At 38.3% G+C, this 13394-nt stretch overlaps 1 protein-coding gene across 1 annotated transcript; it reads right to left on the bottom strand.

The window, feature by feature from the left end:
- Nucleotides 1–429: 429 nt before the first annotated feature.
- LOC114471915 (E3 ubiquitin-protein ligase TRIM39-like) lies at nucleotides 430–11396 on the bottom strand. The gene is made up of 2 exons (XM_028460901.1): nucleotides 11331–11396; nucleotides 430–1878 (listed from the first exon to the last, which is right to left on the bottom strand). Exons 1-2 carry the CDS (start codon nucleotides 11352–11354, stop codon nucleotides 430–432), a joined length of 1473 nt encoding a protein of 490 aa, XP_028316702.1. The 5' UTR covers nucleotides 11355–11396.
- Nucleotides 11397–13394: the final 1998 nt, after the last annotated feature.

The raw sequence follows: 13394 nt of genomic DNA, 5'->3' as shown, positions 1-13394 counted from the left end.
TTCTGTGATATAACCTGGAACTAAACATATCAACCCTGGAACAACCTGTCACTGTGAATGTTCATGGACATAATTTTTTCATTTAAATGTTCACCTATTTGCACTACTCATCAATGCACTACTGCACTATTATCTTATTATTATTATTATTGTATTCTTATTTTATTTCATTATTATTATTATTATTATTATTATTATTATTATTATTATTATTATTATTATTATTATCTTGTTATTTTTTATTTAGTTTGCACATATTAGTCTAACTACTCTTATATTTATGTTTATACTTCTTTTTTATTTTTATTTTTATTTTTATTTTTCTCTTTTTTTATTTATTTTTCTTTATTCTAGTTGATTGTTATTATTTAATGTTATACTACCTGAGAGAGCACAGGTCACCAAAAGAAATTCCTCGTGTGTATTCATTCACCCCTGGCCAATAAAGTTGATTCCGATTCTGACCTTCTCAGGAACACACTTCAGATGAAGAATGACTGGATGATCTTCACATGCTGTATAAACATTTCCATCTCTGAGGATCACAGTCCATAAACCATTCTTAGGAGTCTTAGTGATGTCTCCCTTCCTGTTGATGGATTCTTTAACCACTCCTAAATCCCACTCAGTTGTTCCTTTAACCTGAACCTCAAAGTAAAATCTACCTGAACTGAAATTTTGTTTCCCTAAAACACTGACACAAGGATAAAATCTCTCTTTGTTGTGTGGAAGTTTCTTCTTCACATCACTGCAATAAACTTGTTTTCCATCATCAGACAGGACGAGGTTTGGATGAGCTGTAAGAGGATCAAGAGTCACATCTACTGCAAACTGCTGCAGCCTCTTCATCTCTAACATCTTTATCTTCATCATCTTGTCACTGAGTGTGTCCTCCAGCTGAGCCACAGCTCTCAGCACAGTTCCTTCATATGATGATGGATGGACCATGACCTCTGTCCAGTCCTTGGTGGCTGGAGGAGCTTTCAGGGAGCAGAAGTGTTGGAGGAGGTGGTCTTCAGAGTGGGAGAGCTGCTCCACCTCAGAGCTTCTCTTCATCAGCTCAAAGATTTCCTTCTCCAGCTCTTTGATCAAACCTTCAGCCTCTCTCTCTTCTACTTCCTGTTGCTCCTCCATTGTCTTCATCAGCTCCTTCAGGCCTCTCTGACCAAGCTCCATCAAAGCAGTGAACATCTCCACACCTTCAGCTTTCCCTCTGTCTGCTGCTTCCTTCCTGAATCTCACTGACTCTCTGATCTCCTCCAGCTTCTCTCGTCTCTTTTGGATCATCTGCTGAAGATAAACTTTCTTGTCTTCAAACAGATCTTCTCCCAGAGGGACTAACTGGTGACTCCTGTGCTCCAAAACAGAACACATCAAGCAGACACGTGTCTGATCGCTCTGACAGAACAGCTCCAGAGGTTTGCTGTGCTTTGGACACATCATGGTTTCCAGGTTCTCCACAGGCTCCACCAGCTGATGTCTTCTCAGGCCTGATGCTGTCAGATGAGGCTTCAGGTGAGTCTCACAGTAGGAGACCATACAGTCCAGGCAGGACTTCAGGGCCTTCACTTTGGTTCCAGTGCAGACGTCACAGAGAACTTCTCCTGGTGCTGCTGCTTTCTGCTCAGATTCACGTCTGAACTGAGAAACCATCTCACGCATCATAATATTGACCTTCAGCTGAGGTTTAGTGCTGAACACCTGATTACACACGGGACACCTGCTGGTGGTACTGGTGTCCCAGTGTGTGCTGATGCATGTTTTGCAGAAGTTGTGTCCACATGGTGTGGTGACTGGATCAGTGAGCACCTCCAGACAGATGGAGCACAGGAAGTGATGTTCAGACATCCCACTGCAGGCAGGAGACATGTCCACAAACTGAGGGACAGAGACAAGCAGCACATTAACAGGACACTCTCATTGTTGTGGAACGTTCCTTTACTAATGTTTCTGAGTCCATCTCACTGAGATCACCTCTAGTATTTAGCATTGATTCAGTCATCCTGTAGTAAATAAATAAATACACGTCATTTCTGTGCAACTTGTGACTGAAATTCACAAATTGTGATTAATCGGGATTATTTAGTCAGATTTGCAATTGATTGGTTATTTTTTAATCCTTTGACAGCTAATTTATATTAAAAAAAAATACGTTCCCCATGAGCAGTAGAGACCTTTCTTAGATTATATCACACATCACATGACTTTTAGTGGTGGGTGGTAGATGATGGAAACCAATGGCAAACTGTTTACACATTTAATCTCTAACCTAGAAGCTGCTTAGATATATTTGCACTTCAATCCTGTTTTTTTTTCAAAATGAACATTACATTTATATCAAACCTCATTTGGACTCCGTAGAATGAAAGTTAAAGATATGGAAAACGTCACGTTACCAATTCTAAACTTTAGTTCAAGCTATCTTCAATGTTCCTCAAATAAAGATATCTATGTAGTTGTAGATATCTGAGAAGATGTTTGGACTTGGCAGAAGTAGAAAGTTGTTATTCTGTTTGTTTTATTCATTTTTATATTAACTCGTCACATTTCCTGAGATGCAATTGCCGTTTGCTAAAAAGCAAAAGTGTTGATTGTCTAAAAAAGGAAACAAATGGTTCATTCATTCCTGAGTCAAATATGAGCCTTATCTTGATTTTGTAATGTTCCCAGCATGTTCAGAAGAGTTCGGTTGAACCTCTCAACCGGATTACCCCGAGGATGGTATGGAGTAGTTCTGATTTTGTTCATGCCAATCACTGCACAGAGTTCTTTTATTGTTCGAGACTCAAAATCTGGCCCTTGGTCACTATGGAGTTTTTCTGGAACTCCATAGTGAACAAAAAAATTTTCCCACAGGCATTTTGCAACTGTTTTTGCTTTTTGATTTGGAGTTGGTATTGCAACAGCGTACTTTGTGAAATGATCAGTCATTACTAAAATATTTTTTATTCCGCTTCGATCAGGCTCCAAAGACAAAAAATCAATACAGACGAGCTCTAAGGGCCTGGAAGTCCGGATGTTAACAAGAGGGGCTGCTTTTTCCGGTGGCGATTTCCTCTTGATACATCTTTCACACGTTTTTATCTTGTTGCATACAGCAGCTGTCAATCTAGGCCAATAAAATCGGGAGCGCACAAGGTCCAAAGTTCTCTCGATACCAAAGTGCCCCATCTGGTCATGCAGGTTGAATAAAACTTCATCCCTACATTCTTCTGGTAGGACCAGCTGGTAGGATGACTCCCCTCCAATCTGTCGTCTTCGTACAAGAACATTATTTTGGAGCTCCAGACGTGGTAGTTCTCTTAGGAGTAATGGCAATTCAGGAAGTTCTTCTCTCAAAGAAGTTGGAGGCGTTTCGCCCCTCTCGAGTTGCGCTATCACATGTTGAATAATGGGATCAGCACGCTGTTTAGTGGCAATCACATCATGGGAAAGAGCTGGAATGATAGGTGAAGCGAACTGCAAATCATTCATAAAGCTGTCAGGAAGACCGTTTGATGATATGGCAAAGGTTTGGACAAGGGTGCAAATTTGATCTGGGACTGCAGAGCTATAAATTAGTTGCCGGTCACAGATTGCCTGCACAGTTTGCTCATCCACGGCAATGGTTGGTCCTAAACCATTAAGATGATGTTCAGCAAATCTGAGAATTCTTTCACGTTCCTTCTGTGACATAGCATCATCATACAACCCACCATGTGGTCTACGGGAAAGAGCATCAGCATCCGAATTTAACTTGCCAGCCCTATAGACAATGCCAAAGGAAAAAGTAGACAGGGCCGAAAGCCATCTATAGCTAGTTGCATCTAACTTAGCGGATGTCAGCAGGTATGTTAGGGGGTTGCTGTCAGTTACTACCGTAAATTGAGTTCCATAAAGGTAGTCATTGAATTTTTCTGTAACAGCCCATTTTAAAGCAAGAAACTCAAGTTTGTGAGCTGAATACCTGGACTCACTAGCTGAAAGGCCTCTGCTAGCATAGGCAATAACTCTCTTTTTGTCATGGTCCTCCTGGTAGAGCACTGCCCCAAGGCCGGTGGAACTAGCGTCAGTGTGCAGAATGTAAGGCTTGAGGGGATTAGCAAAAGCAAGGACAGGCACTGAGGTGAGTTTGTCTACAATGGCCTTAAAAGCTTGATGGCATTCAGGGGTCCAGCGCCCTCCAAAGGCCTCCTTTGGGTTAAAATACTGTTTTAGCTTTGGTGTAATTGACCTATTCTTTTTCTGTGATGGAGGATATCCAGCAGTGAGATCATTCAAAGGTTTAACAATGGAAGAATAGCCTTGCACAAATCTTCTATTTCTATTTCTCATGTATGAATATAATTTCTCTTTAACTAAAAAAATATGTTAATCTATGGAATTTTCAGTGGAATACTGGATTACAAAAATATTCAATAGCTACAGCCTTGAAACATATTGTAGACAATTATATATAACATGTTTGATGTGAATCCCTGTTTTAAATGTTAACAAAATGAGCTAAATGCAGAAACCAGTTAGAAAATCGTAACTTACCTTTGACGTTAGACGTCCTATAATTAAGCCCTTCAGTGTTTAAAGGTGTTCCCATAAAAAGCAGCAGAGCAGCAATCCGTCACTTCCTTTCAGCAGCTCAATTCCAATGTTTCCTCAATTTACAATTTATATCTTTGAATAAAACAAAGTAATGATCACATGTTAAATGTGTCACATTAAAATGAATAAATACTTGTTCCTGTTGATTTGAGGCCAGTGAAATATGGGCCTGTGATAATACGTAATAATAATAATAATAATAATATGTAGCTTTACGTGCAGTGAGACATTCTGTTATAGTTTCCAATGTATATATTATATGCCGCTAACACACACACACACACACACACACAAAAGTTACTTTGAGACAGTGTATCTTACAGATGGGTGGAACAGAGTCAGTCTGGTTCAGTTTAGATGCACAGAATGGAAGCGAACCTCTAAGTGCTCTACATAGTGCAGCGTTGGATGCAAGACGGTGATCAAAAACAGAAAAAGCTCATCCACAGTGATGATGTGATCAGTTCTAACTCCACAGTGATGATGTCATGAGCTCTCCAGTGATTGGCTCTAGCGCGCACGTGACTCCGCTGGCTCTGCTCTCAGGACCATTTTATGAAATAATTTAGGAACGGTATCATTGTAGTCGAGACAAATCCGATGTCGCACAACTTTGAACCAAACAGCAGCCATGTTGAAAGTCTCATGGCACCCTCATATATTTGTTGATGACATATTAATGAAAAACACAACATTTGCAAACCACAGGAGTGAAATTGATCATGTACTGACCTGCGCCAGTGCCAAAATCTCACTGTCCAAGTGTCAATGTTCCCACACAACAGTGAACTATGTCGGTCTCCTAGTCGGTAAGGGTGTGGAACCACAGGCACAACACATTCAGGGTCTTCAGAACTTCAAGGTTCCCCAGCATGTCTCAGGTTTAAGAAACTTCATTGGTATCTGTAGCTACTCCAGGCAATTCATTGACAATTACGCCAATTTAGCCAAACCTCTTTACACATTCCTAAAGAAGGATGTCCCTTTCACTTGGGGTGAGCCCCAACAACACGCTATGCAGACTTTAATCGATATGCTAACGAAGGCTCCGTGCCTCGCCTATCCTGACCACAACAAGGAATTCCATCTGGGCTTTTCAGCACACTGCCTCAGTGCCGGTCTGTACCAGATACACGAACAGACCAGTTGTTGCTTACGCATGCAAAACCAGACCTGATGATGTTACAAGGCCAAGACCCCGTGATCTCCTTGATGATTCGCCTCATGGGGGACAATACACTAGACAATCCCTCCTCCTCTGACTTTGCCTCCACACTTAACTTCGACCATCTGTTCGCTGTCCGTCACTTGTTACGGATAGTCAATGGCATCTTGGTCCATGTTTCTGCTGACTCACAAATGCATGCATTTATCTTCCCGCAAAACCAAAGGGGGGTGATACTGGCACATGCCTATGACGAACTACAGGTGGGAGGTAGAGTCTAATATTACCGTTTTGCTCTGCCCGCCGGCAAAAACGCTTATCATGCAACCAAACTAGAAGAAATTTCTTCCCAAATGGACCGGACCCTACCTCGTCACCGATAAACTGTCTTCAGTGGTGTACCAAATAAAGATTCCCAACACAAAGACCAAACAAAGCTCAAGTGGGTCCACAGAGACCAAATTAAGCTATACAGAACAACAAAACCAACAGACGAGCCGTCAACTGCAAGCTGAATAAACCCTACAAGCCGAGATATGGTATTCCTAATTTGCCAAACAGTCGTCGCATTCAATAACATCTACCACCTCAAGGACATCGTAAACTAGAAACTAGGACTGGAATCCACTACAAAAGCCCTATCCAACCTCTAACGTACATGTAGTTTACACCAGACATGGCCCTAGTCATTGTAATTATTCTCTGTCACATATATCTACCTTCTGCACCGCCACTTTATGCCTTAGGCACACCAGGAAAGTACAAGACCAAATCATTTGATACTCCGATCGCATATTCAAACGCAACCAACCCAGATCCGAGGGTGCACTATGCTATAATAGGGGAAACCCCAATTACATCACAGAGAAAACAACAATATATATTGAATATTGTCATTCTGGTTTTATACATCAACGCATCATCTCAAGGCAAGGGCAAAATATTGAGATGTATATCGTATATCATCATATAGCTTGAAAATATTCAGACATTTAAAAAAGGCCATATCGCCCCGCCCATTTGACGCAAAAAATATGTCGACGTAAATGTTTTGTATTGATGCATCGTCCCAAACATATATGTTGTCCCACACCAGTCCAGAATTGATATAATGCACTGGAAATCTGGCCCCTCATCAGCCAAATGCTTAGAACGAAGAAGACCTTATAACCAATAATGGCGTTTGCACCAGCAGTGGGTGGGAGGAGCTTGAGTCGTTCCAAAGATCTTTACAATATCAGCTCATTTACACAAGATTATGACTTAATATGTAAACACATTTAGATTAAAACAAGCAGTATTTAATCACTGGATTGTGGGAAATCACTAAATTAGTCATTAAAGTTGACATTATTATTAGAAACTCACCTTGGTCTCAAACGTTGCTCACTGATGACAACCGTTGGTCTACGTTAATCTATATTTAAAGCTACTTTAGTCGTTTCTGACGGTGCAGGAGGAGATTCTGTAGAATGATGGAGATTCTGCAGCTTTTATCTTAGCCTGAGTTGCCATGACAACCTGTCAACATTGATCTGATCGAAGCTGCCCTTTGATTAAATGTGTGTCATATTATCATAGGAAGATCAAATATATTAAATTAAATAATGCAAACACACATTTTACTCCTCATAGTGGATATACTGTATGTATGGACTGTTACATCAGGCATAATTACTACCAATGAGAGAGCGTCTTATACAACAATAGAAAACTAATGAACATTTTACTCACCAGGGGGCGCTGTTGGCCAAAAACTTACATATAAGTCACTTCATTGTATAAGTCACAGAGGTGTAAAAAGTACTAATATATCCTCAAGTACAGGTACAAGTAAATCATACATAAAATACTCAAGTACAAGTAAAAAGTAGCTCAATTAAATAGTATTCAAAGTTAAAGTTACTAGTTACTTTCACCCCCACAGTTATTGTTGGTTCTCTTACAGACAGTAAACATATCATGTAGAAACCATAAAAAGGAAAAAATGAAATCTTCCACAATTGGAATCTAATTTATTTTCCACAAAGGCATCTGTATTAAATAAAATGTTTGTCAAAATGTATATTTAAAAAATAATAATAACACAAATTAATTCAATTCACAATAAAAAAAAAAAAAAAAAAAAATGTATCAGGCTCCAAGTATAAATACATTTATAAACTCTAAAACTGAGAAAATAAGTGGTTTGCTGTTTGGCGCTAATGTGATTAGTTGGCTATGATCTAATGCATTACATTTAATCGGATTGGTCGGCTATGATCTAATGCATTACATTTAATCTGATTGGTCAGCTATGATCTAATGCATTGCGTTTAATCTGATTGGTCAGCTATGATCTAATGCATTACATTTAATCTGATTGGTCAGCTATGATCTAATGCATTACATTTAATCTGATTGGTGGGCTATGATCTAATGCATTACATTTAATCTGATTGGTGGGCTATGATGTGATGCATTACGTTTAATCGGATTAGTGGGCTATGATCTAATGCATTACATTTAATCTGATTAGTTGGCTATGATCTAATGCATTACGTTTAATCTGATTGGTCAGCTATGATCTAATGCATTACGTTTAATCTGATTAGTGGGCTATGATCTAATGCATTACATTTAATCTGATTGGTGGGCTATGATCTAATGCATTACGTTTAATCTGATTAGTGGGCTATGATCTAATGCATTACATTTAATCTGATTGTTGGTTTATGATCTAATGCATTACGTTTAATCTGATTAGTGGGCAATGATCTAATGCATTACATTTAATCTGATTGGTGGGCTATGATCTAATGCATTACATTTAATCTGATTGGTGGGCTATGATCTAATGCATTACTTTTAATCTGATTGGTGGGCTATGATCTAATGCATTACATTTAATCTGATTGGTGGGCTATGATCTAATGCATTACATTTAATCTGATTGGTGGGCTATGATGTGATGCATTACGTTTAATCGGATTAGTGGGCTATGATCTAATGCATTACATTTAATCTGATTAGTTGGCTATGATCTAATGCATTACGTTTAATCTGATTGGTCGGCTATGATCTAATGCATTACGTTTAATCTGATTAGTGGGCTATGATCTAATGCATTACATTTAATCTGATTGGTGGGCTATGATCTAATGCATTACATTTAATCTGATTGGTTGGCTATGATGTGATGCATTACGTTTAATCTGATTGGTGGGCTATGATCTAATGCATTACGTTTAATCTGATTAGTGGGCTATGATGTGATGCATTACATTTAATCTGATTGGTGGGCTATGATCTAATGCATTACGTTTAATCTGATTAGTGGGCTATGATCTAATGCATTACATTTAATCTGATTGGTGGGCTATCATCTAATGCATCACGTTTAATCTGATTGGTCGGCTATGATGTGATGCATTACGTTTAATCTGATTAGTGGGCTATGATCTAATGCATTACATTTAACCTGATTGGTGGGCTATGATCTAATGCATTACATTTAATCTGATTGGTGGGCTATGATCTAATGCATTACGTTTAATCTGATTAGTGGGCTATGATCTAATGCATTACATTTAATCTGATTGGTGGGCTATGATCAAATGCATTACATTTAATCTGATTGGTCGGCTATGATGTGATGCATTACGTTTAATCTGATTGGTGGGCTATGATCTAATGCATTACATTTAATCTGATTGGTGGGCTATGATCTAATGCATTACGTTTAATCTGATTAGTGGGCTATGATCTAATGCATTACATTTAATCTGATTAGTGGGCTATGATCTAATGCATTACATTTAATCTGATTGGTGGGCTATGATCTAATGCATTACATTTAATCTGATTGGTGGGCTATGATCTAATGCATTACGTTTAATCTGATTAGTGGGCTATGATCTAATGCATTACATTTAATCTGATTGGTGGGCTATGATCTAATGCATTACATTTAATCTGATTGGTGGGCTATGATGACCGCGCACCATCTCTTCACCGGCAGCGCAGAGCGAGCGAGAGCGAGAGAGAGAGAGAGAGAGAGAGAGAGAGAGAGAGAGAGAGAAAGTGCCTCTGCAGGACATGTAAAATTTTCACTCGTACAAACTGTGACCAAAATGGTTGCATACGCAACCATTTTGGTCACAATTTTGAGCCCTGATATATTTATATTCTCCTCGTCCTCCTCTACCTGCTCATTCATTATCTGGCTCCACTGCACAAAAACTTTGAGACAATGTGCATGTGGGTCAGATTGGAGTCATATATCATTCACACTGGAGCCTGATACAGATCGCATTTTAAATGGTAATATGAACGGACAAATAAAACATAGGAATTGAGCATTAAGGCTTGCAGTGTGGACTCAGCCTCTGTCTCTCTCTCTCCTCCGCGTCACCTGACGACAACCCATTTAACACTGACTGAACACATAAGTGCTCCTGGACATAGAATCATGTTTAGGCATTAAATTAATTATATTTAATATTGAATCTTTATCTCCTATATAAGTGCATTGCATTTTTTTTAAACATGTAATTATTATTTTTTTTTTTTAAATGACTATCAAAACTGATTTCATTGAATTTTTATGACACCGCGGTGCAAGGTATTACTGTATTACCGCCTAAGCTACAGTTACAAGCAGCAACACAATCAGAAGGAGGTCATCAGTTAGACAGGTTACCATTTGAAGCACAACTTGTCTGTTTGCTCCTTTTCAACAAACCAATCTGAGCTTCTCCTCATATTTTCTCCTCATTATTTAATCATATGTAAATAAGCTTCAAATCCATTCATTTGATCAGAGACAAGTACTAATGTCCATCCTGCCACTGAGCTGTGGAGGCAGTGATGCTTTGGTCAATGTTCTGCTGGTAAACTTTGGTTCCTGACGTCCATGTGGATGTTCTATTGAAGTTGATCTCCTACTGAAGCCTAATGCTATGTCTGATCCATCTTTAACAGCCACTGTTCTTTCTAGGAACACATTTAGAAACTAATGTTTGTTTGGTTCCTTCTCTGTGTTTAATCTCTAACTGTTCTACAGGACTCTGGAAGCCAGAACAAAGTGACACCTCAACGTTCTCAGGACCATGAAGCTCAGCCACAACAAAGAAACAAATCTAAGAGAAAAACTTCAGAGCAAAGAGTTCAACAGCAGAGCCAAGCTGGAGTTAAAGCTAAACATACATGTGACCAGTGTGGGAAGGCCTTTAGCTTTAAATCAGACCTCACTGTACATCAAAGAATTCATTCTGGAGAAAAACTTCACCGTGGAATCAAAGCTCACAGATGTGAACAGTGTGGAAAGACTTTCAAAGATCAGATCAGATCAGATTTAACGAGTCACATGCAGACTCACTATAGAACAGAGCTGTATCACTGTGACCACTGTGGGAAAATATATAAACACAAACACACCCTCACTGAACACCTGAGATCTCACACTGGACATGAAGTGTGTCCCTGTGACCAGTGTGACAAAGTTTTTACAACATATGGAGATTTAAAATCTCACCAAATCAGCCACTCATCAGAAAGACCTCATAAATGTGACACATGTGGAAAATCTTACAAGTACAAATCTCACCTTAATCTCCACCAACAAGTTCATGAGAAGAATGTTCTCAGATGTGATGAGTGTGGGATGACCTTCAGCACTTCATCTGTTCTCCACTCACATCTCTGTGTGGATGGAGACATGGAGCAGGAATCATCTTCAGATCCCAGCGACACACGGATGGTGACGACACCTTCTGGTTCCAGTGTTGGACTGAAGAACCCAGAGATCAGGCTGCACAGGATTCCAACATAAACCTGCTGTCAGCTGGAAAATGGACACCAACAGTTCAGGAAGTTGTTATTGTTGAATAGTGTTTAGTTGTCTTTTGTTTGTGTCCATAGTTTAATGTTTGATTAATGTTGCTGCTGCCTGTTGGTATGTTAGACTGTTTATTGTTCCAAAGTTTATTGTTCAGTGTTTTAAATAAATACATTTTTTACACTATGATTTTCTTCCTTTGAATCATCACTGAAAGTGTACAAATATCAGGCAATTTAAAACGTGTATTTAATCAAAATCATAAAAATGAGACAATACATTTATTAACAGCAGCAATGGTCTGATAACAGGATGCTAAAAATGTATTATTTGCTACTGTAATGTAGGAAAAGGGGTGGGACTAATAAGTTATACTTCCACCCACTTCCTTTCAAACACAAAAAGTGTGTGTATGCAATAATATATGTAATGTTTTTTGTTTTTTTCTGGAGGGAAGCTATCTACATCAAATCTTTAGTTTATTGTAATATTGTTTCTTGTATTATTGCTTATTTTTTGTGTTTACTTTGTACAGGAGGAATAGTTCATTCAACTGTAAGTTTTAAGAATTAAAATGCATTTACAGGAAGAGAGAGAGTGATTTTAGTCTTAGATTATCACAAAGGTCAGAGGTCATGATAACCACAAACACATCTTTTAGAAAGAAAAACACAGTAAAAAGGTTTTTCTAATAGATTATAAACAGTTCTTAGAATGTTCTGTAAGAAGATGATTTGACGATTAGAAGAAGAAGAATTCTCTTCAGAATCCACCAACATGTAGGAAAAGCTTGTCCATCAGGAAGAACAGTTTCACTGTGTTGACCAGCGTTCCTGGTTTACTCCTTCAAAGTAACTAAATACTCTTGTTCTGTTGAGCAGCTACACTCACCTACTTCATCAACTCCCAATCCTCTCAGTGAGAGGGGAATTAGCTCAAATGGTAGAGCGCTAGCTGCTCAAAGGCAGGGTGACAATTTTTACACTCCCTCACACAAAGGAAAAGATGCAAAAAGCAATAGTGAAATATCATAGACAGTGTCACCTGTACCTCTATATAGATATTTATGGTGTATTTTAACAGAGTCACCAGACGTGCTCCTTGCTGTGAGCTGGACTTGAACCCACAACCTGCTGCCAACACAAAGTCTGGGTCACACACACTCACACAGCAGGATAATAATAATAAGATTATTATACCTGTGTAAGTGAGAGGTTCCCACATCCTCCAACTGTGTTTTTCTCACTGTAACATATCAGGAAAATGTGTTTTTATTTTCCATTATCAACTACATTATAATTGTTATGTATTTGTTTGAGATGTGCTCTTGTATTAATATGTACTTTAAGATTAAAAGTGACAGTTAATGTAGTCTACCATCAAATATCTTTATTTGTTCTGGTTTGCAAACTGAACATTTCAAAAGGGTAAAAAAAAATACAAATAAAATAATAACAGAAGATACTTATGTAAGAACTTTTAGAAAATAAAAACCAGTAATATTTATTGAATTATGTCGATCAAAGTGTAATAAATGCAGTTTTTTAAAAAAGAAAATAATTCATTATAATGTACATTATACTGTTGTCATGTTTGTACTCACCTTCAAAAATTAAGAATTAAAAAACTAAACTTAGACTTTAAACATATTAGAAAAAAGACAATTTAAGTTTTTTCATGTTTTTATTGTGTAATGTTCCTTCATGCACCATTATCTTTCCTCTTTCTCACTGTACTGTGTACAGGACCATGTGTGTGTAAATATCTCCTATTGTTTATTACCCTGTTTATTTATCTACTGCTGCTGAAACACTGCAAATTTACTCTTTGTGG

The sequence above is a fragment of the Gouania willdenowi genome, chromosome 1 (assembly GCF_900634775.1).
Source record: "Gouania willdenowi chromosome 1, fGouWil2.1, whole genome shotgun sequence".
Lineage (NCBI taxonomy): Eukaryota > Metazoa > Chordata > Actinopteri > Blenniiformes > Gobiesocidae > Gouania > Gouania willdenowi.
Note: the sequence above shows the minus strand (reverse complement) of the source record. Positions and strands in the feature narration are given on the sequence as shown.

What these genes read in the sequence shown, in the direction of transcription:
- LOC114471915 (XM_028460901.1), bottom strand. Translation starts at nt 11,354, where the DNA reads ATGAACTTGTTGGTGGAGATTAAG. An exon ending in ACTTGTTGGTGGAGATTAAG is followed by an intron (nt 1,879 to 11,330) that starts GTGAGATTTGTA and finishes TCTGTCCCTCAG; the next exon opens with TTTGTGGACATGTCTCCTGC.